General features: G+C 40.9%; 4 protein-coding genes across 9 annotated transcripts; all 4 read right to left on the reverse strand.

Annotated features, from left to right (window-relative positions):
* Positions 1 to 3,195: 3,195 nt before the first annotated feature.
* On the reverse strand, positions 3,196 to 11,843 carry tmbim1 (transmembrane BAX inhibitor motif containing 1). The gene is made up of 12 exons (XM_022755107.1): positions 11,626 to 11,843; positions 7,217 to 7,534; positions 6,616 to 6,683; positions 6,117 to 6,181; positions 5,960 to 6,013; positions 5,812 to 5,862; positions 5,668 to 5,707; positions 5,056 to 5,093; positions 4,877 to 4,964; positions 4,393 to 4,488; positions 4,251 to 4,304; positions 3,196 to 4,172 (listed from the first exon to the last, which is right to left on the reverse strand). The coding sequence occupies exons 2-12, from the start codon at positions 7,527 to 7,529 to the stop codon at positions 4,023 to 4,025; spliced, it is 1,017 nt and encodes a 338-aa protein (XP_022610828.1). The 5' UTR covers positions 7,530 to 7,534; positions 11,626 to 11,843; the 3' UTR covers positions 3,196 to 4,022.
* A 471-nt stretch (positions 11,844 to 12,314) lies between these two features.
* On the reverse strand, positions 12,315 to 20,372 carry casp8 (caspase 8). Of its 4 annotated transcripts, XM_022755185.1 has the most exons (14): positions 20,291 to 20,369; positions 20,136 to 20,206; positions 19,760 to 19,852; positions 19,260 to 19,429; positions 18,314 to 18,489; positions 18,064 to 18,169; positions 17,167 to 17,296; positions 17,036 to 17,079; positions 16,867 to 16,930; positions 16,593 to 16,657; positions 16,375 to 16,486; positions 16,071 to 16,198; positions 14,571 to 14,959; positions 12,315 to 13,570 (listed from the first exon to the last, which is right to left on the reverse strand). In XM_022755185.1, the coding sequence occupies exons 4-14, from the start codon at positions 19,365 to 19,367 to the stop codon at positions 13,435 to 13,437; spliced, it is 1,458 nt and encodes a 485-aa protein (XP_022610906.1). In that variant the 5' UTR covers positions 19,368 to 19,429; positions 19,760 to 19,852; positions 20,136 to 20,206; positions 20,291 to 20,369; the 3' UTR covers positions 12,315 to 13,434. The 4 variants fall into 4 exon arrangements, with proteins under 4 accessions (XP_022610906.1, XP_022610908.1, XP_022610907.1 ...); XM_022755187.1 differs by having other exon boundaries at positions 16,071 to 16,159; positions 20,136 to 20,372; XM_022755186.1 differs by lacking the exon at positions 19,760 to 19,852.
* Positions 20,373 to 20,747: 375 nt separating this feature from the next.
* Positions 20,748 to 24,088, reverse strand: catip (ciliogenesis associated TTC17 interacting protein). 3 transcript variants are annotated; one of them, XM_022755239.1, is made up of 9 exons: positions 23,795 to 24,088; positions 23,397 to 23,582; positions 23,227 to 23,282; positions 22,954 to 23,040; positions 22,464 to 22,631; positions 22,250 to 22,374; positions 21,415 to 21,491; positions 21,264 to 21,331; positions 20,748 to 21,127 (listed from the first exon to the last, which is right to left on the reverse strand). In XM_022755239.1, the coding sequence occupies exons 1-9, from the start codon at positions 23,910 to 23,912 to the stop codon at positions 20,939 to 20,941; spliced, it is 1,074 nt and encodes a 357-aa protein (XP_022610960.1). In that variant the 5' UTR covers positions 23,913 to 24,088; the 3' UTR covers positions 20,748 to 20,938. The 3 variants fall into 3 exon arrangements, with proteins under 3 accessions (XP_022610960.1, XP_022610961.1, XP_022610962.1); XM_022755241.1 differs by having other exon boundaries at positions 21,008 to 21,111; XM_022755240.1 differs by lacking the exon at positions 22,954 to 23,040.
* Positions 24,089 to 24,775: 687 nt separating this feature from the next.
* Positions 24,776 to 27,280, reverse strand: LOC111229060 (caspase-8-like). The gene is made up of 6 exons (XM_022755221.1): positions 27,192 to 27,280; positions 26,455 to 26,801; positions 26,285 to 26,310; positions 25,943 to 26,048; positions 25,298 to 25,844; positions 24,776 to 25,103 (listed from the first exon to the last, which is right to left on the reverse strand). Exons 2-6 carry the CDS (start codon positions 26,792 to 26,794, stop codon positions 24,965 to 24,967), a joined length of 1,158 nt encoding a protein of 385 aa, XP_022610942.1. The 5' UTR covers positions 26,795 to 26,801; positions 27,192 to 27,280; the 3' UTR covers positions 24,776 to 24,964.
* Positions 27,281 to 27,381: the final 101 nt, after the last annotated feature.

A 27,381-nucleotide genomic window follows, 5' to 3' on the forward strand; every position in this document is an offset into this window, starting at 1 on the left:
GCGGCGTGCTACGTGAGAGCAGTCAGGACAGCACTGAAAGGTAAAACAAACGTATTGATGTTACGTGTTCTGTAAACGGTGTCTTTAATAACATTAATATTTAAATAACCGTCGGCTGAAGCTGTGACGGAGTCGTTTGTGTAAATGACGTCATTTAGCGCGAGTTGGTATTGATTCTGAACAGCACAGGTGAATGTTCCTGTGAATCAGCCCTCATTAACCTGGCCTCGGAGGCGACTCGAGTCTCATCACTGAAGGATAAAGTGCTCTCTCCCTCCTGCTAGGTCTACACCTTGTTCCTGGCCGGTGGCTCCTCACGCAGAGCGGCCAAACCCCGGCAGTGTGTCGGTGTTCGCGGCCGCTACATGTCTCCTCTGCCGCCTCTCTGAGCAGCTCCAAGACAGAGCCACAGAGGAGCAGCAGCACAGACGACAGGAGAGCCAGGGAGGAGGAGGAGGCTGAAGATGCGGAGTACATCCCCAAGAAGAAGGCAAAGAACCCCATGGTGAAGATTGGCTATGCCTGGTGAGTCTCCTCTCTCCTGTACACCCCAGTGTCTAACTCAATAACCTTTAAATGATTCACAGTGAGCCAAAACAACACATAGCAACTCCGGCAGTATTAGCTAGTTATTGTTTACTCATTGATTTGATTGTGTCATGCACAAAAAAAAGTTCTTATCCACAGGGACATCTAAAATACAGTTTTGGTGGTGTCAGGTTTGCCAGACAAGAATATAGTCCTACATAAAACTTCCCATTGCAAACAGTGAACTTTGTCTCCTGTCACATGCTCTACTGCTCTTAAATCTACCACAACAGACGATCCCTTCCTAAAACACACCTTAACACAGTTTCTGTACACTCATGGATCTGTTTAACTTCATGTCTTTCTCTCGCCTCCGACCAGGATGATAGGCCTCCCCACAGGCATCATCAGCTTCATCCTGGCCAAGAGAGAAGTGGACAAAAACCGACTGAAGCAGCTGAAGATTCGACAGAGGATGCAAAGTTCAAACGAAGGAGACTATGAAGGCAGTCGCTACCGCCGTCACACAGAGGTTAACCTGGACCAATAAAGTTCATGGTTGGCTGTGAGGATTTGCACCGTATTCTGAATGTCAGACTTAGACAGTGAATCCTGCACTACTGCCCAAGACCAAGGACAGAAGAGAGGTCAACTCAATGAGCGCTGAAACACCCAAAAGCTCTGTGAGACACTCTGGGCAACTGTTTCTTCTATAGGTGGACACAGGAAATCTGGGAAGGAACATATCTGTGAAAAAACCTTCCACAAGGACAGTTTTTTTTTTTTCCCCCCTTTCTCATGAACATGATGTATCATGGCCATGATGATCTATAAAAAAAAAAAAAAAAGAGGAAACAAATAAAAACATATATTTATAAATCACTTCCTGTTTAAATGCTGATTGTAAATGTTACAGCTGCTGCTGAATCACATCAAAAACTCAAATAAAAATCTTTTATTTGATATGAAAAGGCAAACAGATTTTCTTCAGCATTGATATGTATATTTACAAACCCATACCAACTCACTATCTATGCCACACAGTCAAAATGTTTGCCGTATTTGTTTAGAGTCAAGGCTTATATGTAACTTCGGCTTGGGTCATTACTTTCTATGAGTCGTGGTGTGTGGAGGACCAGCCGGGTGGGGTTAATCATGGCAAGAGATTTTGAACAGTGGTCCAATAAGTTAACACTGTGGCACCGATTGTGCTGACAAACTCACCCGGCTGCTGCTCTCAGTATGTGACCCAAATCTGACTGTAACAGAGGAACTTACAAACAGGCACATACAGTATGTAACAATACTATAAAAGCTCTTTGAGTACAACCTTGTACTTCTTAAAGTAAAAAATGTAATCTCACAAACATTGTCATTGTGAAGGCACTATAGTGATGTATGTAAATAATGACAATAGAGCAACACATGTACGACCATCAGCAAAGGCTTGCTGACATACACCCATGACAGCAGATCTGAGGCTGTCGGTACTGAGCTGTACCTCCGGAGCGGGCACTCAATCCCAAAGTATTGATACTACAAATAAGTGTTTCATCCATAAAGTGTCATTAGGATCAATACCAAATGTTACAGCATGTAACATCACATTTTTGGTACCAACACTCCTCTCAGAGCAGCACTGTTAGCTTTTCAGCTGCGGTTGTCTGTGTGTGCTAGTTTAAAGAGTTCACAATTAATGTTTATTTACATTTTAACCTGCCTATAATTAAAAGTATTAGTTCTACACTTCTGAGTAATGAACTGATAATACTTCTGAGAACTAGATGAGATGGTTGTAACACCCATCATGTCTGAACGGTAAATATGAAACTAAGGTGAGCTAGCAGTCGCAGCTATCTTAGCTTAGCTTAGCATAATGACTGGAAGAGGGGGAAACAGCGAGCCTGACTCTCTCCAAAGTCAATAAAATCCACCTACCAACCGGAAACGCTCACTGGTAAACACATATATATATATATATATTTGGTTTGTTCAATCTTTAAAAAAAAAAAAAGAAGTGTAAAAACACATCCAGTTGAGATTTAAGGGATTTACAGCTCATGGTCAAGAAAATGTCCAGCACATAATTCCTGTAAAAGCATAATCTGATGTTTTGACACTTTGTTTATTTTATGGATAAAACAAACAAGTGACTCTGTGTTAACTAGCGGCGCTGGTAGGCTGATTTTATTTTTAATCTTTGGACAGAGCCAGGCGAGATGGTTCCCTCTGTCTCCAGTCTCTATGCAAAGCTAACAAAGCTAATTTTAGAGTACAGATATAAGAATAGTATCAGTCTTATCGCCCAAACCAGCAAGGAAAGCAAATAAGGGTTCCTTACTGTGGCTCCGAGAGCTCAACGCACTGCAACTAAAGAAAACACACGCAAATAGACGAAACACACGCAAATTCAGAAAACATCATCAATTTGACAACACGTGCGCTGCAAATACTCACAACACAACCAGATACACACATTTGCTGCAAGTAGCACAGACGAGCACCGAACGACAGGTGTGTCCCGGTCGGGTTCATCACTTTATTGTGTCCCCTGGAAACACGTTGTGGTCTGTGCTACTTGTTTGTGTATCTGGTTGTGTTGTGAGTATTTGCAGCGCATGTGTTGTCAAACTGATGATGTTTTCTAAATGTGCGTGTGTTTCGTCTATATGCATGTGTTTTCTTAAGTTGCAGTGCGCTGAACTCTCAGGGCCACCGTAGTTCCCAAAATGTCAGACTATCCCCTTTCGAGTAATTTACAGAGAATAGTAAAAAGAAATACTTGCTATCATTCTGTGCTAATTTTTTTTAGAAGTATTTAGAAGTTGCCTATTAATGATTCATTCACGTCATATATCATGACACATTTCTGCCCCAACATTAAAGTACAGCTGCTTTAAATAATAAAAATAAATATGAATAAATCAATATCAGTATGGAAATCGTGATCCGGGCCCTGGTACTACTTATCGGATTGAAATTAAATTTTTGGACGATGCCCACCCCGTCTGTTACATACAGATTTGTTCAAAAGGCAACAAGAGAGATAGTGTTGGCAAATCTGACTTTGCACATTGGAATAAACATATTTGCCCATTTTCAACAGTTCATGTGTAGCAGTAGTAGTATTAGTATTTACATGCAGAGAAAAACACTTTCGGCCTTAACTGAAGTCCAGCAAGAGTGAATAAATGTTGCGGCGGACTTTCCAATGTCCATAGATATTTATATTATAGTATTTATATGCTTTGCTAACCACTTGTAAGTTGCTTAATGCAGCTACAGACAAATACAGATTTCAGAAAAAGTGCATTTTTTGCGCGTAGGATTAATCTTCCTACACTATGACAAAATCTCAAATTCAGCCCTTTGATATGTTCCCTGATGTGCACCATGATTGTATAAATTTAATCTGATTCTGACTGAAATCAAGCAAAAAGGTTTCAAAAAAGCACGGAATGATTTTGTGGAAACCCAGCTGTACCCTTCTTGACTTATTTGGTCGAAGCACCGATAATCTGCAGCAGGAAAAGGAAGATCTGGATGATGTCGACGTAGATTGAGAGTGCGGCGAACACATACTCCTCTGGACTGATGGAGTGCTTCCTATTCCCTATCAGCAGCTGTGTGTGGTACGCCAGGAACTACAAACACAGAGAAAACGTTTTTTAAAAACTCTGACGCACACCTTGTTTTACGAAACATCTAAGTGAAATACTCACCATAGTGAAGGCTATGGCTCCCAAAGCTGCATAAAGCATGTGAAGCCACAGAATCTGCAACAACAAACAGGCGTTACAAAGAAAACTTGAAGACGTGCTTTAAGAAACTGTGTTTCTGTTGTTCACGTCAGCTTTAACTCACATATTTGAAGGAGAGCACGATGGTTGTAATGATGCCGGTCACAAACACCACGATCCCCAGCACACAGAAGAGGCCCTGGCACTTAGTGAAGTCGACCTTTTAGAGAGAGAAACCACCAAAGGCCATGTTAATACATGTGACTGCACAAAAACAATGTGGCCGTTTGAAGCTGATAAGCTCTCTCACACACACACACACACACACACACACACACACACAGAATTGTGTTTCCATGACTTCCGAGGACATAACATTGACTTGAATTCATTTCCTGGAAACTCACTTTAACCCAAACATAAACATCACATTGAAACATGTCTTCACCTTAAAGGTTTATGATTCACGTTATGGGGAAGACAAGTTCCCAAAATGTGACTGTGTAAACAGATATAGGTCACCACAGCATGAGGTAATACCTTAACCACACACACACACACACACACACACACACACACACACACACACACACACACACACACCCTACCTTTGTCTGGAAGCAGAAGACGGTGACGGCGATGCAGACGACGGCAGTGATAGCCAGAGCGAGGAACACTGCTTTTGTGTTGTAGTAACTAAGATTAAAAAGAGCAACATACAGTTAATACAGAAGGAAAGTGACTGGAGGTTTTCAGATTACCTGGAGCGTGTAGCTTTATTCTTTACCTGGATATGGATCCAGTCATGTAGGACAAAGCCAGAGTCTGTAAATAATAGACATAATTGGAGGTTTAACAGCAGTTAGCTATAATAACACTTTAACTGTCCAGTCAAAAATAGAGTTGCAGTGTATTTAAGGAAAAGAAAAAACACAATCACGTGCTGAAGACATAATAATGTGCTAAAACGTAAAACTTCCAGATGCAATGTGGATTGAAGAATAGCCAAAAGAGGGGAAGAAAACTTTTGTAATGGACCTGCCAAATTGTAACACATATAAATAATTCAGCGGTGTGAGAGCTGAATATCAACAGTCCACATCTACTGAGAAAATCAGCCCATGAATTAACACATGGAGCTGTGTCGCTCGTGGAGCTGATAAAACACAGACACCGAAACAACATATCAAAAGTGTTATGCAAACAGCCCGAGTCAAGTGTGGTGACTCACTGCTTCGTTCTGATATCAAAGACAAACCTCCAGCACTGGGACAACGCTAGCAGAGACTAATGGAAATGTTCATTAGGAGAGAAGTTACTGTATTAAATCCAAGAATAGATCTGACACTGTCAGTAAGTATGAGTCTCCATTTCCTGATTCACAAGTCATCCAACTCACAAAGATGAACAGCAGAATGACGTTCCATGGGAACTTCCTCCTGTAAAACAGAGGATTACAAAATTAAAAGCGTGATTGTTCTATAAATATTGTTTGTACAGATATTCTTTCTAAGGCCTTGTCAAACTGAGCAACCCCACTCACCGGGGGCCCTTACAGCAGACCAGCACAAGGTGGGTGACGATATACACAGCACTAAAACCACAAGAGATGACAACATGAATATTCACAAACTTTAATTTGGATCCTTATAAAGCCACAGGCACTGATGTTACCACAGAGCAGGACTTACTATGACGCCCAGTAGATGGCTTGGTTTCGCTGCACGAAATATCTGACAGGTTGGCTGTGGGAAACAGACGCACAGTTACACCAGGATACACACACCCACACATGTGTTTATATACACACCCTAACAGCCGCACACAAGACACACTCGGTATACTCACACAAACGTGAATACAGCCACAATGGCTGTGGTGACGAGGAGCTGAGACGCCAAAATCAAATACACCTGAAAAACACAGGCAAACAAAAAAGAGATTACACCCTGTAGTTTCTTATCAGAGCGGTTCGGTCCACTCTACGGCAGCATACGCCCCAGTTTGGGTCTTAAATATCTTCTTTATCATGTTGTATGACACAAGAAAAATATAAACATTTATATGTAAAAATATAACAAAGATAAATATATGAGTCACAGAAATCTCCTGTCTCTGGGTGGATTAGTTGCAACTTAGTAAACAGCTTAAAAATCTTTCAAGATAAAACAGTTTGATCCAGGTGGTTAGAAGAGTCTGAAAATACCTGCAAAGCCGTGCTGAGGGTGTTGTTAACCAAACATCTGGATTTTTTTTATAACGATTTATCTTTCAGAAAAACCACATGCTTTGCTCTGTGACTCCAGTGTGATGGTAACACACGGCGTGCGCGACGAGTACGCTTTACCTTTCTGATGAAGGCGTGCCGAATGCTCAGACTGTCCCAACCGCTGCCGCTCGCCGCGAACTCATCACCTGTGTCACAACAGACATATGAGCACAAACCATGCGACCCTCATGGTTTGACATTTGGGAAAACAAAAGAGGGACAAATCCAGCCTGGCGTAACATAACCTCTAGTTCTGTACAAAAACTGAAACTGACAAAAACAAAGGTTTTATGTGGGGATTATGTGTTTGACTATTTCTTGATCGGAAACAGTGATTTCTTTGAGTCCAGCACACAACCCCCATAAAACTACACACTGATGTTTTAAACTAAGATATAATGTTTTAACTAGTGAGCTATAGAGCTGCTTTAATATTCCTTTAAAAACATTGAGCTTTATTACATGTAATTTTTTAATGCTAAGATGCATTCAACTTATTCTTTTATTACTGTGTCAGAATTTAGTCAGAGTCATTTTTAAAGACGTGCCAGTTGCCAAATTGCAACATCCTTCCAAGTTTTGTCAAAAGAAATGGCAGAGTACTGTCTTTACATATTTCACATTTGTTTTACTGAGCTTTAAAAACACACACTGATATTGTTGGTGGTCCCGGTCTTACCGGAGGTCAGGATATCTGACGGCATGGTCGGTGGCATAACAGGAGGCATGGGAGGGTGACTGGGGTAGCCTGCTCCTGGAGGCCCAGCTGGGTGAGGCTGTCCTGGGTACGGGCCAGGAGGGTAGCCCCCTGGCTGGCCTGGGTAGGAATGGGGGTTTGGAGCGGTGGGGTAGGGAGCAGACGGCTGGCCTGGCTGCGGACCACCATAGGCGGGGAAGCCATAGGCAGGAGGTGGTGGGTAATTCCCGCCCTGTGGTTGGTACAGCAGGCCGTGAGAGTCATTATACCCTGGAGGGTAGTCTGACCTGGACATGATGCCTGTGAGGAGAGAAGCAGGAGACAACACAGTTCACATCTGTTTCACATTTCAATGCACGTAAGCCGACAACGGGGAGAGCGATGAGCAGAGAGGAGCAATAAACTGCCACGGTCAATAACGTCCAGAGAGTTGAGCTTTTCAGATATGTAGCTATCAGTGTGTATATGGGCCTTTAATGCTGCTCTAATCAATATTTTTGCATTACGAATGGATGAAACGACTATGTGAATGTGGAAGGGGGAGTAATGACGAACGCACAGGTGATTATACCCCGACTCCACCGTTCCCCTCAGAGCTTCAGAGCACTTTAGCGTGCGTCAGCTCTTTTTGGTTTTACAGCCGGCAACTTAGATGTTTTGGTTCACCCTCGCTGCTCTAATCCACGTTGTTTTCAGCCACAGCCGGCAGCAGTCTTCAGTGAAAAAGCTGCCCAGCAACAACATGCAGTCGACTGTCCAGGTTAGAGTGAACATGGTGGAGCATTTGGCAGCTAAAAAGTCACATATTTCCCCTCAGGAGTCAGTGGACACCGAAAAAGGTCTAAAAAGGAGGGAGAATATTTGACTCATATTTGGCCAGAAATGAGGCTGTGAATGAGCGCCAACGCTGCTCAGTATCTGCTGGGTGTGTGCACAGGGAACTGTTTGCTAACATGTTAGCCATATTAACTTTATGAGGTGACATCAACGTGGGGTTTGTGTCTGCCCGCAAGTGACCACAAAACAATAATTTGAGGTTTTAACTAAACAGTATCACTGTTACACACACACACACACACACACACACACACACACACACAGTATTCTGTCCATCAGAGAGCACGGACAACATGTCTCGCTCTTTAATAATCAAATTTGAAAGATCTTTATCCAAGTTTTTTTTTATTATCTTGAGTGCTTATGTGAAATATTGAATATCAGATGACATATCTTAATCTGTACTTCTGGTACAGGCCTCAATCATCAAGTATCAGTCGGGCTCTGATCTAATATCTATAATAGGGGTGAGAGATATGAATTAAATGCCCCATGGGTACTTTTATATCGTGATATCTACATTTTATGAAATAAAAAACATGAAAAACAGAAAAAGATATATTTACACATCAGTGCAAATAATTGTGTAAATCAAATAAAGCAGTGGGTTGACTTTTAAATCCACAACAAACCACAGATAGACAACCAAAGATGTTAACAGGACACAGTAGCTGACTCTGCATGCTGCTCAGTGTCGAAGAATCTCTGACACTTCAAAAATGCACAGTCCCGGCTTCAGTAACAACAGCACAGACTGGCTTAAGGCCTGGGTAATGAGTATGTGAATGAGTATGTGTGTGTGTGTGTGTGTGTGTGTGAGTGCACATATATTTATCCAACACTTAGATTCGGCTGGGTAACAGTCACACTGGAGCTAACCTTATAACACACTGTACATCTGGGGTTGTATCAGGTTAAAGTGAACATATGGTTCTGCTTAGCAATGTGGTTCACAGAAACCACCACAGGCTCAGGAACCACCACACCGATCTCTGGGGGGAAATTTCTAATAATAAACTACACACACACACACACACACACACACACACACACACACACACAATGTAGTCACTTATTGTCATGTTTCTGCAAACGAGGATAAAAAGAAACTGTGATACTTTAGCAGGGAGCTTTATGTATTTCACCAACAAATTAAACCATTTACAGAGTGACTCATTCAGACGTGGAAAACATCTCTGCCAGATTTACACTCTTAACACTTTACAGATGATCTTGTCGACTGAGTTCTTTCACTGATCTGTTATTTGGCATGTTCCTCTTTGCTCTGTTATTTACAAAATGCAAAATGTTCCCTGAGCTCCATTTTCACTGGGACTTTTAGGGAATACACACAGTAGAGGAATTCAAGAGCTGACTCCACCTCATGCTGCCATTACATCACACCCCGAGCACCAAGCAACAGGACAGAAAACACTGAATGGAAAAAGTGCTTCAGAGTATCCACAGTCAAACTCACAGAGGGGGACACAGACACAGATCTGATCACTTTTAGGTCACAGAGACGTTGTTAGCAGATTACAGGGATTAGGGCGGTTGTTTGTTTAAACAGGAACTGCTGCTTCAGAAAAGTGAACATTTAGAAAATGTCACACAAAGGTTGGCTAGGTTCAAGCTGATGTTGATTTTCCACATCGGATTATTCTACTTCATCATTATGATCACCACTAACACCAAATCGTCACGTGGTTCTGAGTCATTGTATCTGAGTATCCACCCTGCGACGCTGTAATAAGTTTGTTTGTCTCCATGTAGCAAGACACAAACTACAGTTCCTCAAATACTGTATCTCTAAACACATGACCGGCAGAGAGGATATGTGTCCAATAACCTGTGTCTGAGAAACACGCTTGTTCTTTCATGTGAAGTCTGTCGTGTGGGTGGACAAAATAATAGAAGAGATGAACAGTGAGAACCGGTTTGACAAAGCTTGTAATTTTCACTCTCTGCTGCGACAGTCCAAGGTTTTGTTTTTTAAAAGCAGACGTTGTTGTTGAGTCCCACATTAAGTGTCTTTTCTTTATCGTCGGTGAAGACTGTTACAATCACAATCTCCTGGTGTTTGTCCTTAGTCATCATGACCCATGACATCAAGACTTCTCCTTTTCAAATCATGCAACTCTGAAGTGTTCACAGCTTTGGGCTTGAAATTGATCAGCATTTTAAAACAACTGCAGTCACCGATCTTTATGAATTTAATATATATATTTTCATTGCAGCTCCACTTCTGCAAGGTTCTTCTGTTGCAACGTCCATCCACTGTGAAGTCAGTGAGTGATCTTTATGGACTGTATGTGAAGTATTAGTAGAGGAGGGGGTTAGAAAATGGGGCAGGCATTGTAATTTTTTTTATTCCTAAATTTGTATTTAACGTCAGCCTTTGCAATATAGCTAATAGCAACGAGTCGCTTAGTTGGTTGACAGACAATATTTTGATTAATTGATCGATTAAATCATTTTTCAAGTATGAATGCAAAAAAATTCAAAAGGTTTCAGTTGCTTAAATTTGAGACGATAGTGAATTGATTATATTTGAGTTTTGGACACTTGGTCAGAAAAAACTATTTGAAGACGTCTCTCCTCGGAGTCTGCGAGACTAGGATGGGCACTTTTCACTGCTATCTGATGTTTTGTAAACAAAACAGTAAATTACAAAGCAGACTGAGAATGAAAATAATTGTCAGCTGCAGCCATTAGTAGTTACATAAATGGTTACAGACAATTTAAAAAGACAGCTCAAGGTTCAACCCTGCTCACTATCAAAATAATTTGTGTGCAGTGCCTTAGTGAAGTACAGCTATTTCAATTATATTCTAATATGAGATATTGTCCCTTCATAGATAATTGTTTATATACCAGTGTTTGTTTGTGTGAATGAACCAAAAAGGGATTTGTCCGTCACATGACCACAGATCAATTCACGTGTGCGGAAACAGGTGTAGCTAATTAACGGAAATCACATTAAAACTGGCCCCTTATGTGTTTCTGGTCAGTGGCGGTGAGAGGACGCACGCGGGCTCCCTGACATGGCTGACTGTGACACTTCTCATCATTAATGTTATTGGTGACACCTGTTCTCTTCCTGACACGACAACTTTCAACGTGTCTGCCCCCAAAATAAAAATAAATAAATAAATTAAAAAAAAGAAAAAAGAAGTGTGCTGTAACTTTGTCCTGCAGTTCATTAAAACAGACAAATAATAAGCAACAGGACGGGGCACAGGAATAAAAGTAAAGTGCGCAGTCACCACATTCACAGCTCGGTCCCAACACGTCCAGCGGACAGACTGCACCCACTCCACCCTGTTCACCGGCACCAAACCCCCGGTCACAAAAAGCCTTTTCAGGTGAGTGACGTAGGCCTGCGGGACAAACAGGACTGCCCTGCTATGAATAGACACTCACAAACATTCAAGGCTGTACTTGTTGGGACGTTAAAATTAGATTAAATTAACTCTATTCTGTTTAATGTTTCCAGGTCGTTGATTCGCAACGAAAACAAGAGAAAAAAAAATATTTAATTTAGCTTCACTTACCAAGTGAGAAGAAACAATCCGGTCGTGTTAGTTTTCCAGCGATAAAGTGGGACAATAAAAGACAGACACACCCTCTCTGCCTCCAAAAAAAAAAAGCTCCCAAGTACCGGAGAGATTCAGAGCAAGGCTTAATGTGAGCTTGTTCGGCGGCCTGTCAGTCTGTCTGCTCCCCGGCCTGTCCTGCGGTGTGTTGAGCAGCAGCAGCAGCAGCAGTCAGATGTGAAGCAGCGGTGGAGAACATTTCCTGGAACAGGGAGGACCAGGGTGGAGCCCTGTCTCACTCTCTCACTCTAACTCACTCACTCACACACAAACACACACACATACACGCATGTGCGTGTGTGTGTTTGTGTGCGACAAGACCTGCCAGAATCAGCTGATTCATTTTCAACAGGCTCTTCTCATGTTACTGAGTAAAGGTGCATTACAACTACATACTAAAATACATTAACTAAATATTTGTTGTAGTTTAATATAGTTTAAATATAGATTTACTCCTTTGCATTGATCTGAAACCAGCAGTTAAGTGTTAAATAAAGTATCTAAGGCCATAGAGTATGATATATTTATAGAAGAACAAATTATCCAACATTATGTAATTATAATTACCTGGACCATCTTTAATTAGAGGTAGACATAGTACTAGTAGTAGTATATATCCTCCTGGTCAAATAATACTCCAACACAAGTGAAGGTTGATCTGTCAAGTTTTTACTGGAGTTAAAGTACTGTAGAATAAAAAGCTTATATGGATATGATACAAAGACAACTGAAAAGAACATGAAACAGCATTTGAATCAACAAAAGGAGCTATTATTGTTTTCGTATTTCTTTTTTCAAAGGCAGTGATGAAGTTTGGTTGTGGTAAACATTCAAAAGGAATCTTTCTTTATTTCTAAAACTTCAAACATGGACTTGAGATAAAACCAAGTTGCTCTGGTGAAGAAACTTCTGCCTCATCTAAAGCAGCCATCGTTGGGACACTGCCAAGTTTAAACTGAGCTGTTCAAAAAATGCAGCTGCACAACATAACAGAGGAGTCAGCTGCGATTGTTTTTTCTCCTGCGATGACCACAGTGTATGGTCTATCACATTTTTAAAATAAAATAAAATTAATTCCTTTGACTTAAAACTCTGCTTCAGAGGAACAAGTACTTCATAGAAAATGTAGTGGAGTCTAAAGTAGAATACTTGTCTTTATGTGCAGTGGAGAAAAAGTCACAAGTTTAAAAACAAAAACAAACTCAAGTACAGATACTCAACTTAATGTACTTTGATAATTTCCACCCCGACTTTAATATTAAAATAGTTTGTATGTAAACGTTACAATTTGTCTGCCTAGTACATTTTACTGATGTGTCTGTCTTTACTCACTTTACTTTACTGTGTTTTTACATTTTGTTTGTAACTAATTTCTGTCTCCACCATCCACCAAAACAAGTAAAACTCATTTTAAAGGAAGAATAATCTTCATTTTTTATGTGCACTATAAATTTATTTAGTTTAAACTGTGAGTTCACACGTTCTTCTACAGCTGTGGGTTTGTGGTCTGTAATAATAGCACACCATGAGAGAGAAAGAAAGAAAAAAAAAAGTTTTATATGTTGTCTTTTTGTTTATATTTCATAAATGACACAGGACTGACTAAAATTGAGTTTGTCAGCTTCTCAGGAAAATTACAAAGACACAGACACTTTCTATTCATCTATCCATCAGTACCCTACGAAGACATCTCTCACACTCACACACACTCACACACACACGAGAAAATATGGCACATTTCCAGCGTAGCACTTTGTTCGGGGCGGCTCACACATATTTGAGGACCAGCTTCTTGGTCAGTGTGTACTTGGGCTCCGGCATCTGCTTGTGTGTCAGATACTCTCCTTTGCCGACCTCACGGTTCACACGCGTCAGGACAGAGAGGATGTCGTCCATCTCCACGCTGCACAGAACACATCAGAGACACGTTACTAATGATCAGTCTTACAATTGTAGGTATATTTTAATGTCAACATCACGTCTTCTGACTTGTCACATCAGCAGCACAAAACTAAAAGCCTCCATTTCTTAACTGGCACCCAAACATTTTATCATTAAAAGTGAAGTGCAGCAAGTTTGCTCATTTGTCTTCAGCACAACAGTAGAACAAACTGCAGGAAATACGCACCTCCATTCATAATTGCACATTGGGTGATACAAAGTTTATGCAGGGCTTTATAGGGAATTATTTCAGTAAGAGTCGGTAAGTTATCGACAGGCCGTGGTTCAATCAAGGTCCAGCCTGGTTATAAAAGACAAAGACAGTGGCTGCCTCCTGTTCCCCCTGTTTTTATTCACGGTCAGGTTGTTGACATTTTTCCAACAGTACAAATATCAGGGGACAATAATTCACAATAAACATAAACATTTGACCCAAACACTGATGCTGTTTGTGGAAAGGCCCACGAGCGTATGTACTTCTCCCGAAAGCTTAGAGGTTTTAATGTTAACACCTCCTTCATGAAAATGTTTTATTGATTCTGCTTTAAACATTTTCATTTATCTGCTGGTTTGGGTCACTAACCCTGAAAAACAAACGGGTTGGATGGCGTAGTGAGATTGTTGAGGAACTCTCGGTACTGTACAAAGCCAGAGCCATAAAAAAAGGCCCAGTCAGTCCTGGATGACTGAGGTCACCCGCTGTTCAGGGAGTGTAAGTTTCTTCCATCTGGTTGCAGATGCATTATGTCTAGATGCAGAACCAATAGACTCAAGAACTCATTTGTCCTTGCTACCACTGGTTTGTGTAAACTGTTTGACTGTAGGTGTGTGTGTGTGTGTCTGATTACTGTATTTATTTACTGCAGGCTGTGCAACAAATTGACCTTGAACCTTGAAACTGATTTAGTCAAAGCTCTGCCTGAACCTTTCATACTGTAACTCTGTGTGGAGGTGCCTCTCACCTATCTGCTGATCTGATCAGCTGTCTGCACAGCTCCTGGATGTAGATGGAGCCCGTGGAAGTGTTTCGAAATGACTTGCACTCTGGCACGGTGGCCATGCCCATCAGGAAGTCAGCGTCCCAAGCCACCGTCTCGCCGCGGACGGGACCCGCGTCTTCCTGCAGACGGGAGTGTCTGACCTCCTCCTCTCCTGGCCTCGGGGGACACGGCACGGATCCTTCCTGGTAGCCATCCCCCTGGCACGCCTGGATGAAGAACAGTTTGGGCTTCCTGGCCAAGGTGGGGGCATTCTTACTCGTGAAGGGCAACGTCAGTTCTCGCAGTCCCACTTTCTTCTCATCGGTCCCAAAGACACATCCCTTTTCTCCATGGGAGAGCACACATATCACCTAAGATCACAGGCAAGCACAGTTTTTAAGTTTGCAGTACGGCTCAGTTTAACTTGGATTTTATATGTTTCCGGATGATACCTAATAAAATTTAGCATAATTCTATATGCAAGAAATCACAAATCATCACAGAAACCTGCAGGTTAACCAGGCTTTTAAAAAATTCATTATTTGACAGGACCACCAACATTTTCAGAAATGCGCTCATCCACTCTCTTGCTGAGAGTCAGACAAGACGATTGATTGTACAATAAATATGAAGCTACATCCAGCAGCTGGTTACCTTAGCTTAGCTTAGCTTAGCATAAAGTCTGGAAAAAGGGGGGGAACAGTTAACCTGGCTCTGTGCAGAGATACAGCTTCTCTATTGGTCACTAATTAACATCTTTTATCTGATACCAAAGTGTAAAAATGACAAGTTGCAGTTTTCCAGGAGTTTATGTGCCGGACTATTTCAGGCTGCTGCCTGTAGCTTCATATTTACCACATGAAATTTAGTTTATTTTTAGTTTAGTTTGTTTATTTATTTAAGAGGGATGACGTAATTTAACATAGTTCCAGTTCACGGCATGAAACTGATGTGTAGCACAGAAAGTTTATAGCTATTGCTAATTTTCAACGCTTGTCCCTAGTTGGGCTTTTACGTGTGCAGTGAAATTGATACAGCTTTGGTTTGCTTTCAGCCGGCACTTAACCTTTGTCGTAGAGGAATTTATATCTAGAGTTAATTAGAAAGCTGATTGTCCAAATTTAGATCTACATTGTGGTATTTTGCAGTTACTCTGTTTCTGTCTTGCATTCGAGTCTATCTGGAAAGAGACTCTGGGGCTAAACTGTTGAGACATTTATTAAATAATTAGAGAAACCAAAGATGAATAAAACCCTCAAAACTAAGCAGATTGCATCTTTTCAGTGTGTGGCTGTGATGATTTTGTCCATTACTTTCAATGCCTAATTGTAAAAGGATGTGAGAGGTCTGACTGAAAATGGTGATGCTTGAGCCCAGACTGTGATACAATATGAAACATGTTGATTTCCTCCTCTAACTCTCAGCAATAAACCCAAAAGAGTCATGGATGATGCTGCTCCAACGGTGTGTGTTATCACTCACCAAGGCATCATGAGCCAAAAAATCATTTTTGCTCAGCTCTCTCAGTTCACTCCGTATGCGGCTAGCAGTCAGGTTGTTGTGAACCACCACTGTAAAGCCAAGGCGGGAGAACACCGATTTCAGAACATCTGTATCACAGAAAAGAGAGACAAACTGAAGAACAGCGGTGGGTTTGGTTTTTAATCGTACATCAAATCATATCTGATAAGTGTTATCTCTGACTGCCGCTGGGCCTAGCAGCTTACAGATAAACAGTACATACATATATCAGATCACATGGCTGATCAAACGCAAGAATACGTACTCGCATCCTCCTGAGTTCCCCCTCGATCTTTCAACTCCTCTCCCAAAAATTTCTCATTGTTGATGACCACACACAAACCACGGGGGTTATGATTCAGATCGTAGTACTCCGCCTACAGGGCACAAGCACAACCACATGGACACATCATAAACATTAGTGTTCTGCTAAATGAATGAACGAGTGAAGGGAGAGGTATTTGTGCTTGTGTGAATGGTTACCTCATTGGCAACAGAGGAGGGCTGTCTGTTTGGTTGTGCATCAGAGTAAATCCTCTCTCCTTCAACTGAAGAATAAAAACGATGAAAAGTTACATCCCTTGGACGAAAGTAATAATCTGAGAGTGAATATCTAAAACAGTGAGGAAGAGGTGGAGGGTTCTGAAGTTGTAGTGTAACCATAAGGAGTCGTTATTCAATGGCTGTGTGTGTGAATGAACGTCAAGTTTGTGATTAATTACTAATTAATTACAAATAGTAAAAAGGAGAAGCTTACTATTGGGCTGAGTCTCAGATATCGACAGGGTGGATGGTGTTTGCTGAGAGCCGTTGTTGACCCTCTGTGGAAAGAAGCAGAGTCACAGCGGTGAGTGAGGTGACTCACTCGAGGATTCACTGTCTAAGAAGTAATAATAATATGCACACAACTGGAAAACCATACTGACATGAGGAGGAGGAGGAACTCTAGTTGGATTCTGTTGGCGTACCTCTGCAAAAAGTACAATTGCATGATGAATTTCACAGTAATACAACATTTAAATATGTTTGTGCTTGTGTGTGTCAGTGGGTTTCATACCGTCCATGTAGCGCTTTACAGTCAGTGCCAGTTGTTGATCAAACTCCTTCAGTACTGCATGCATGTCATTAAGCTTTGTAGGTGACAGTAAATCAGCCTTTTCCATTTCAACAAACAAATCCAGTGCTGTCTGCAATGAAGAGAGAAGAGCGGGTTGTGTCTGTGTGTCTGCCGTTACGTTGTAAATATAGAAATCCCTGGCAGAACGTATAAATGAACAAATAAATTGATAAAGAGAGTTAAAAATAACCACGCAAGAAACAAAGTTACCAAAACCTTTTGTGGCAAAGCGGCTGCAGGGTCACAACAGTAATAAAATATATTCAGCTGACTAAACATTACACCCTCCTAAAGCAAATATAAGTCCAAAAAAACAATAAAACCATTATTTAATTACAATTTGATGTGGGGAGATTGTATTGTTTTGTAAAGACCTACAATGGCTTCATACATACATAAATATAATAATATCCTTCATCCTCACTGCAACTAAACTTACTGTATATTTTCCAAACTAAAATGTACATGATTGTTTGATAAAAAAAAATTAGCAGAACCTTTTACCTTTTACTTTGCCTTTTCCAATTATGAAACTAAGAAATTGACATTGGTGATAAAACAAACAAACAATCAACTTAAATTGCAGGTAAATGTAACAGTTAACGTCGCTCTTTGGAAAAATCTGAAGTACTACATTATGTACTTGGGGGCAACAATGATGGTATGTCAATTACAGTGAAGAGGATGTAACTACAACTTTAGTTCCTAATGTTGTGTATAAAGTTTTTCACTCAAAAGCAAAACGTGAAGTCGACATGTCGTCATTTCTTCTGTAACTCTGGGTGCAGCAATGATTTAGACAAAATGCTGGCCAGGTGGGGGGGTGTGTGTACTCACATTGCTGGCCTCGATTTGTCTTCTGCCCAATTTGCTGCTCAAAAGAAACTTCATCTTCTCAAAATTCTCCGTAGTCATGTCCTCATATATTCCGTACAGCATCACCCTGACAGAGAGAACAGAGGAGTGAAAAAGAGGAAGAGGAGTGGGACAGATGACGAGACAACAGGAGAGGAAAAGCTGACTGTGTATTTCAATCGAGTCATATTGTCATCTCTTCTGGTTCCTGTAAATGTCTTACTGCTCTTACCTATACGGTGACAAGGTGGGTCTCGCATCCGTTTCCTCTGGTCGCCTGCTGTCTGCCTCCAGGAGGCTGAGGAGATCTGCACGACGGATAGTGTGGAGCAGCTCAGCGAGGAAGACGCCGTTATCCAGCAGGCCGTTCTCTTCTAGTCTCAAGAACAGCTGTTTTGCATCCTTGATCTGTATGAGAAAAACCAAGAAACACACAAACAATCCTTTACAACCGTTTGAGAAGAGAAACCTTGAAGTGAAACAGGATGCAACAGCGAAGACTGTCAGCAACTGTAGAGAAATGCTGTCTGATAAAAGTGTCTCCACAGACAGTGTTCCTATGTTTTGGAAAAGCTTTATACAAATAATTATTAAAGTGATGGTTTGGGTTATTTGGCGTGGGGTTGTGTGAGGTACTCATCTATAGTCAGTTCACAAACTAGTTCCAAAGGAAAGGGCTGTTTGATGGCAAGAGGAACTGGTGAAATATTCAAAATTTACCAACACTTCAACAGATATTAGCTTTATTCTGTGGGCATTTTTTTAGGTGGCTAAAACACATTTTTGCAGACGACCCGTCCACAGCAGCACACAGCTTATCTTCTGTGTGTGGGAGTGCGCCAATCCGAATCTACTGCAGGTAAAACACTGACTATAGATCAATACCTCACACAACCCCACGTCAAATAACCCGAACTATCACTTATATAATATAGTTAGAGGTCAGGAGAAAATGGGGGAAAAATATCATTATTTGGTGAGTGCCATTAGGTAGAATGTCTGTAAGATAACTACTATTATACCATACTATACTGAAGTCACAGAAAACTGTAAATGCCCAGATTTACTGGTCAACAAGAATTTTTTCCTCAAAAATGGGGTTTTGAGTACAAAAGTATGAGACGTAGACGGGTCATTTTAGAAAAGTGTCATCTTAGTAACACACATGTGGTTCTTACCCCCTCCATGCGTTTCCTGTTGACAATGCCGAGACACAAGAAGCGCAGCGCTGCAACCTCAGAGGAGTCCAGCTCCTCGTCTATGTGGGACAGCTTCAGTCTATCCATCTCAGACCCCCCCCCACCAGCACAGGCCCGCTGCCCTGCTCAAAGCCTTCCTCGGGTCAGTGCTATCAGAGAAGCATTAATAAGGGAGACAGAGAACAAAATAAGTCAGATATATAAAAAAAAAATATGGCATGTTTTTGAGAGGCCAAAATAAAAGCCTTTAAAACTCCATGTCTTACACACAGACAACTTGAAATCACAAACTGAGGCAAGGTGAAACTGATAAACTAGCTTTGCCAAAAACTGGCAAAAAATTTAATAAAGATACAAATACAAATACCCAGACACTACACCATACACTAAAAAGGTAATTATTACACGACTAAATACCACTTCTACTTGATGTAAAGACATAAAGATGATAGAAATGTCACTAGTGACTTAATGATTACCTTTAAAACCTTTCATGCCCCCCTTCATGAATCTACATGGAGCTTCGGTCCTCAAGCAGGAAACGATCGACTGTTTCCCGTAAATTCGTGTAACTACAGTAAAGAAAAGTCGGGTGTGTGAGCCTGTATTTATATTTATATGAAGCTGTATATCGGTTTTAAATAGTCACTTTCCTTGTTTAGTTCTTGCTGTTTTATTTCAAATTTATTTTTCTGGATGATATGTAGTCACAGCCTGTACGTAGCACAAGAAAACTGTTGTAAGGTTAATATTAACCTTCAGTCAACAGTCTACCTTTTGAGTTACTTCATAAACAACATAGTTATCTAACACTTACAGCAACTAAAGGTGTGTCACGACATAAGAAAAACTTACCGTTGTTGTTTCGCCTTTCAGCCGCTAACGTCCAAAAAGCGAAACGATTCGTCTTCACTGGTTCAGTAAAACTTTGGTCGTTTATCGAAAAATATAAATGAGTTACGTCTAAATCTGGTCACATCTAACTCGTCAAGTCCTCGGTTCGTACTTACCTGCCGGTTGCTCGTGCGAATGGTTTCACTTTCAGAAGAAATAACCGCTTTATTTCCAAGAGGTGTAACTGCAGTCTGAGACAGCTTGCGCTTCCTATCAAAATAAAAGCCTCGGAAACAGACGATGACGCAGATGGATTTAAAACACTTTATTTGCGCTGCGGAAGTCATAGTTCTGGTTGTCCTACGTGAAAACAGTCTCCGTTACTGTCCTACAGCTCAATTTGACCTATTTGGTGAAGGTTAGCACGTTATTGATCATGTAAAAAAAAGCTTTGTTTTACATTTCGTGCTTTTGTTTTTAAAGTCAGACCGGCTTAAAACCAAACCCCCTTTGAACAGTTTTAATTTCCCATTGTTCAGACATGTTTTGCCCGGACAAGCCTGTCAGGATACCAAAACAAAAACGAAACTATAAACACTATTTGAACCAATTAATTTGATCAGATCACTACAGTTTTTTTTTTTTTTTTGGCAAGATCAGATAGGTCAGGTGAAGTCTCAGGTGTGAAGGTTATTGTTCTCAGTTGCACTAGTCATCTGTCACTCAGAAGAAAAGACAAATTAAATTTCTAAACTTCAGAATAAGTTTAAGTGATAAATAAACAGCAAGTTTGGAAAGACAGTTTCTGCTTATGAGTTGAGTTTTCAGAACGGTGAAGCTTTAAGACTTGATTCTGGAGGACGGCGGGCGGAAAACGGGAGGAAGTACTTTCTGGCAAACTGGAAGACATCATCTGGTTTTCTCAGCAACAAGAACTGCAGGAAGTCAGATATGAGGGCACGGATCTCTGGATGCTGTCTCAGGTATGAGTCATGGTCTGCCTTCAGCTCCTCCTGCCACGCAGACACACACACACACACACACACACACACACACATTTATACAACATGAGATGTATGAGAGGAAACATTATTATTCAGGTACAGTCAATCTGAATTAAGCCAGTTTCAAACATTAAACCAGTTTCACCTTTCTGTCCAGGAACTTAGAGTGCATCTGCATGTCTTCTTCCCAAACCAGGGGTATCTTCTCAAAACCTAACATTCGCACACACACATACAAACAACGTCACTGACTCTGTTTCGTTAGAGAATCAGCTTTTATATGTGGGAATGGTTACCCTTTTCTAGCTGTGATGGCAGCTGCAGAAGCCTCATGGTGACTGGTGATCCCACCTGCACTCTGCTGGCCAAGTGCCTGATCAAAAAAAATTTTATCAATTAATATGAACAGTTTTTTTTAACAGTGATTTTAGAGAATCAAAGTTATAAAGGCACTTGTTGTGATTGCAGGTTTTCTCACTGGTAGCCAAAAAGTACGGCGTGCACACTTACGAAGAACAACTCGACTCACAGGTAGAAATAAACTGAATGTGAATTTGTTCTGTCTATTTCTCTCTCTCTCTTTCTCCCGGGACTCAAAAGATTTCAGTTCAGTGTAGCCCAGTGTCTTATGCAGTGTCTCTGAGGGTTTTATCTGCCCATGACAGCTTAAGCTTAAAAAAGAAATTGTTTGTTTGCTGTTGATGTCATGTCTTGATGTGCACTTCTGATGCTCAGTGGCAGCCAAGTGGTTTCTTATTCAGTAATACATGTGCAGTAATTTTTCTAGGCCATGTAAATAATTTACTAAACCCAAACCTACTTTGCTATGCATTTTTTTCACCTTATATAGTTACACTTATGCAGCAAATAAAATACTTTGTTGTTTATTAGTGTCCTCTGGAGTAAACCTCCACATAGCTGATGTGGCACCTCGTTGAACCTGGATCTGCCTGTGACATGTGACACAATCTGTCTGACTAATCTGCCTTTGTGACCAGGCAATAACATACTTGTCTCAATACGTGTCCTTAAATCAGTATGAACAGCAATCATAAATTCTTCTGTCTCTAAATCCTCCAAAACAAAAGCAGCTGTTAAAGTCTGCCAGATTTCAATTGAGATCGAATTTACCCATCATCCAGGAAGTAGCACTGCCAGGTGGTGGGGCTGTCCTCCACAGAGTGAGCAATCCTCTCCATCCCAAATACCTCCACGGTCTCACCCCCAACCTCCAGCTGCTTCAGACCCAGCTCATTCTGAACACAGACAGACAGATAAGCTGAGTCCTCTCCTCAAACAAGTCACTGACTGACCAAAAAAGGCTCACACAGACGTAAATACTCACAAAGGTGGTGTGCATGATGTGTAATCCCTGGTCGAAGGAGATGAAGGTCATGTGTTCTGGCGTCTTCTTCCTCAGCGCGATCAGGCGCATCAGCAGCAAGATGGAACCCTCTGTTACCAGCCCTCTTAGGACAGACGTGGGATAAGAAGCAGTCTCCTTCGTCACCTCCTGCACACACACATTCACACACAAAAAAGGAGTACACCGTCCCAGGTTTGATTTCTCCAAGCAACAATTTATGCATGGTAGTAATCAATTGTAACATGATGATATTAAACATCTGAGTGTGGATCCCAGTTTTGTAAAATGGTAGCAGCCTTGCTTAACTTTGGTTGTTGTCTCAGATTTTAGGCTTCTAACCATGACAAAAACCAACATATTAGCTTCTATTTAACATAGAAATATTGACGAGGCCTGGGGCTGATAGTATTTTAATGCTGTTTTGTCAGGATTTCAGGCAGTTGACGCACTCTGTTGTTTCTCCTCTCACCTCTCCAACAGTGGTAACTTTATCAATCACCATCTGCCCGTCGTGCTGCACCATGTAGCACCTCTTGTCCAGACTGTGGCCTTCAAGCTGGAGTTTGTGTGTTTAAAGGCAGGAAATACAATTTAAAATCAGAGATATGTTGCATAACAGTGATTGCCTGATAAGGGTGCAGTGTTTTCAGTTAGTGCAACAACTGATATATGTGTATGTGTGTGTGTGTGTGTGTGTGTGTGTGTGTGTGTGTGTGTGTGTGGGCAGCTTGGAATGGCTCACCTTGACATACTCATGGTAATCTTCCTCCAGCACCTCCAGGTCAGTAGTCAGGTAAGCTTAAATTGTCAATAAAGACAAGGCAAAGAATATGAATTTAAGGTACACTGACATCTGTAAAAGAATAAAACAGTGGAGATCAACCTGTCTGGACAGTCCGTGCCTCCTGTCACCTGTCACTGTTGTTCCACAGGGGGAGCCGTCAATGGCTCCTTGGCTCTGAGCATGCAGCAGCATACAGGGCTGCTGGACTCTACGGGCAAACTCCACCGTCACACTGAACTTCCCCAGGTCTCTGCCGCCCTCTGACACAGTCACCAGAGAGTCCGGGAACACACACTTCTGCAGCTCTGCGGGCTCTGAGAAGAGTGGGGAGACTTTAGGTTGGACAAAAGCAAAAACTGGGCAGTTTGTAAATACTGCTAATTGCTCGCACGTAACGAACGGTGTCTTTGCTGGTGCAACTAAAGATACGTCAAAACCAGGTGGTGCTAAATCTCAGGGGTATATTAGTTCTGTCTCCTGTTGACAACCCAGACTGTCCTAGAAAGTATACTGACAACCAACTCACCAACGCTGGACATGAATGTGATAGCTTCGTCCGACGCTTTCAACTCCTCTCCATGGCTGGGTCCTTCAGTCCCCGCAAGAGCACCGGCAGGAGTCTCATCTTCCAGCGGGGCTTCCATCGCTGTCGCTGCCTTTACCTAAGGCAGATACCTCTGGTTGTAAAATAAGTCTCCACCTAGTTGGAACAGCTTCACAAGACACACCTTTGTTGCGACAGGTAGGTTGTTTTTATCATTTTATGGCAAAAAGGTTTGTTTTTTTTGATGGACTTCTCTGTGCAGCCTCTACAGATACGAAAAAAGACGACGAACAAACCCGAGTTGTCATGGAAACGACGCTGCAGTACCGTAAAGACGATTACAGGTGCGCAGCCGAATCTGGACGCAAGCAAGCTACCGTATTTCCTGCCAACGAAGTGTCACAAAAGATCCTGCAGATCAACAGCGTGTGGAAGTCCATTTGCATCAGAAAAAAAGTTCTTTATAAAAAATAAAAAAGCAAATGGATGATCAAAAATAATTAAATCAAAATTATGTCAAATTTGAGATGTACTAAATCAGAATAATGAGAGTAAAAAGCTAGTGCTATGATATACAAATTTAAACTATGACATTATGAGTCACATATGATTAAAGAAAACGCACTTTAACATTGAAAAGGGAAGTAAAGAAACAGTGATAAAATGTTTTCTCACTGCCAAATTGCATATTAGTCTATAATGCCATTGTTTACGAGTTTTTCTGTTTTACATCATCCATATAAATGTGTTAAAGCTGTATTGGTTTTGTCTCAATAAAATATAAACATGAATAATGTTTAGTCTAAAGTGTTGAATAATTTTTATGAGATAGAAATTTAGTTAAAAATGTTATTTTTTAAAAACTTTTCTTTATGTTTTAGATTTCATGAATATAAATATACATGACATTAGTTATATTAATAACTCATTTGTTAGACTTGTTGAGCCACCAGTGACTTTCATGTTGTGAACTTTATTCTCTGATTCAAGGATGTGATACAATATAAAAGGCAAAGATCATAAAAAAAATAAAGATTTAGAAAGATAAAAATACATTTAAGAAAAACTGTCCCTCGAGTTAATTATAAATCCTTAATTAAGACATTCAGTATACTGTATTGCATGATATCTGGACATTTAGCTTCTGGTGAGCTAAGGTGACAACACAAGCCTCTTCCTCAGGGTAAACCTGACTTCAGGCATCTGCTTTTTTGCACCAGGTTTGCTGCTGGCCTCTTTCTGGCTGACTTCATCGTTCACACGTTGGAGGATGGTGGTGATGTCTTCATGCCTAAAACAATATAGAGGGCACAAAAACATTACTGTCCCTATCACAGCACAGATTTTGATCAACTAAAGTGTACAGTCTATGTATACTGTATACTGAAAAGAAACGATTATATCATCACATCTACAAAATATTGCTAATTTTTTTGATATTTCAGTCAACAAACCTAACTATTTAATTTTGATTTTTATATTTACCTCTGACAGCCTTCCTTTAGCTGCTGACACACAGACTGGATGAACCAGCTTCCATCGATTTTGTGTCTAATTGCTGCATAATCTTCAACAGTGGCAATAGCAACCAGAACATCAGCCTCTTCAGGGATGAAAGGTGAAGGAGAATCATCATCCTCCAGATCTTTTAATAACACTCCATGCTGTATCTGCTTGCCCTGGCAGGCCTGGATCAAGAATAGTTTAGGCTTGCCGGTGAGGGCTGACTTGTCAGTCGCCTTGAAAGTTCTAGTTATTTGTTTAATGGAGAGGGGCTTCCGATCAATCCCTAAGACTACACCCTGTTTTCCGTGGCTCAGAATACAGCAGACGAAGGCATCTCCATGTATAGGAGCCCTCTGAAGATCAATGAATCCGGTGCCAAACCACTCCTTAAAATTGAATTCCTCCAGCTGGGAGTGGTCCCTTGGAGAAGCAAGGTACTTCAGTACCTGATCCATCTGGTCCTGGGTTTGGTCTGTACACATCAGCACTCTGAACCCCAGCCAGCTGAACACCTCTGCCAAACTTTCTGCAGGAAATGTAATTTTAAGAAACTCAGAAAAGCTTCAAGCACCAACAAAGAGGACAATGGTGTAACACAGTAAAGCTGTCTATTCTGTAACATACCAGCATCTTTGTTGGTTCCACTTCTCTTTGTGCCATCTGTGAAATTCTCATTGTTTATGATCAAGCAGAGGCCGACAGGCTGGCTATTCAACTGGTACTGTTCCTCCTGAAAACAATGGAAACAATTTAACACAGACACACAGAGACTTTTAATTAAGAGGCAACTTCATTGTCTTCACTAGTTTAAATTTCCATTACATAATTACAAAGCTATTATCGTAATACAGGCTAATAAGCATGTGTCTTGAGTCTTTGAGATGAAAATATATCCTGTGATTATCTGAGGAAAATTTATATAGTACATATATAGTGTGCTATTTGAATATAATATAAAGACCTCACCTTATTTTGCCTCTTGCTCTCAACATCTGAGGAAATCAGAGTGAAACAGAATTACACCTCCAAATATAAAACTGAGGACTGTTTGCTAAAGCTTTAAAACTTCAGGTTCATGAGACATACTACAGGCTGGTATTATGTTGAATGCTCCACACATTATGTATGTCATGTACCATCGTTGTCTGCTGAACAAGCCTTGGTGGGTTTAGGTAAAAGGCAGGTGTCATTCAGTTGTAAGTCCTTCAGCTCAGGGTAAGTTGTCTCAACATCCTTGTCAGTTTGCAGGAGGTTCAGGAAACCCTGGCAGCATTTCTCTCCTTTATTCATGATCTTATCCACAAGCTCAACCACGTGTCCCTCTACATCTTCTTTGTTGATGCTTTTCAGGTTGTTGTACTCCCGTTCAGTTATTAGGTTTTTCTCCACAACTTTGTTGAGGATTAGCCTGAAATCTCCACACAAATGCTTCTGAATGTCCGTTTTATTGCGCCTCAATGTGCCTTTGGCTGACATGTTGAATCTGAGATAGCACAATATAAAAAAACAACAACACGATTATTCAATAGAGAAGACGTGGATGAACTTGTTCTCTCTTGCTTACAGGAAGGTACACCTCAATAGTAAGATTTTAAATGCCAAATACATTTACGAGCTTTACTTTGGATTAGTAGTATGTATTCAGATTGAGTATATATGGCGTTTTATGTATGTTAAGTGTTACTAGCTATTAGTAAATCAAGCTAACTTTCATTTTCGGTATATGTGTGCATCCCGTCCTAGACACTGAAGGTTTCACAGTCACAGTTCAACCTAGCTAACGTGAACCCTTTTCTACGATCACACAAAATATCTTAAATTAACGAGTGGACTTCGAAAACATGTGAGCATATAGCGAAGATTGTTAGCTTACTGTCAGGAAGTCTTCCCTCCACTTGAGTAGCAGACTTCATTCAGTATGTTGCTAGAGCGCGGTTTGGTTTGTTGAGTGTGAAGTTTGCCCACCATATAGGGGTAGGAGTGGCTTCCTCTTGGTTGTCAAGTAGTATTACCAGAAACCGCCAATAGCAATTGACGTTATGTTATTTCCGCCATTGGCCACA

This window comes from Seriola dumerili, unplaced genomic scaffold, assembly GCF_002260705.1.
Source record: "Seriola dumerili isolate Sdu_G_001 unplaced genomic scaffold, Sdu_1.0 BDQW01000226.1, whole genome shotgun sequence".
Classification (NCBI taxonomy): domain Eukaryota; kingdom Metazoa; phylum Chordata; class Actinopteri; order Carangiformes; family Carangidae; genus Seriola; species Seriola dumerili.

What these genes read in the sequence shown, in the direction of transcription:
- casp8 (XM_022755184.1), bottom strand. Translation starts at nt 19,367, where the DNA reads ATGGATAGACTGAAGCTGTCCCACATAGACGAGGAGCTGGACTCCTCT. An exon ending in GAGTTCCTCCTCCTCCTCAT is followed by an intron (nt 16,931 to 17,035) that starts GTCAGTATGGTT and finishes TTCTTTCCACAG; the next exon opens with AGGGTCAACAACGGCTCTCA. An exon ending in CCTCCTCTGTTGCCAATGAG is followed by an intron (nt 16,487 to 16,592) that starts GTAACCATTCAC and finishes TGTGCCCTGTAG; the next exon opens with GCGGAGTACTACGATCTGAA.
- LOC111229060 (XM_022755221.1), bottom strand. Translation starts at nt 26,794, where the DNA reads ATGTCAGCCAAAGGCACATTGAGGCGCAATAAAACGGACATTCAGAAG. An exon ending in TTGTTCAGCAGACAACGATG is followed by an intron (nt 26,311 to 26,454) that starts GTACATGACATA and finishes TGATTTCCTCAG; the next exon opens with ATGTTGAGAGCAAGAGGCAA. An exon ending in TGGAACCAACAAAGATGCTG is followed by an intron (nt 25,845 to 25,942) that starts GTATGTTACAGA and finishes CATTTCCTGCAG; the next exon opens with AAAGTTTGGCAGAGGTGTTC.
- tmbim1 (XM_022755107.1), bottom strand. Translation starts at nt 7,529, where the DNA reads ATGTCCAGGTCAGACTACCCTCCAGGGTATAATGACTCTCACGGCCTG. An exon ending in GTCAGATATCCTGACCTCCG is followed by an intron (nt 6,684 to 7,216) that starts GTAAGACCGGGA and finishes GTTGTGACACAG; the next exon opens with GTGATGAGTTCGCGGCGAGC. An exon ending in GTGGCTGTATTCACGTTTGT is followed by an intron (nt 6,014 to 6,116) that starts GTGAGTATACCG and finishes TGTTTCCCACAG; the next exon opens with CCAACCTGTCAGATATTTCG.
- catip (XM_022755239.1), bottom strand. Translation starts at nt 23,912, where the DNA reads ATGGAAGCCCCGCTGGAAGATGAGACTCCTGCCGGTGCTCTTGCGGGG. An exon ending in ATTACCATGAGTATGTCAAG is followed by an intron (nt 23,041 to 23,226) that starts GTGAGCCATTCC and finishes CACAAACTCCAG; the next exon opens with CTTGAAGGCCACAGTCTGGA. An exon ending in GCCATCACAGCTAGAAAAGG is followed by an intron (nt 21,332 to 21,414) that starts GTAACCATTCCC and finishes TGCGAATGTTAG; the next exon opens with GTTTTGAGAAGATACCCCTG.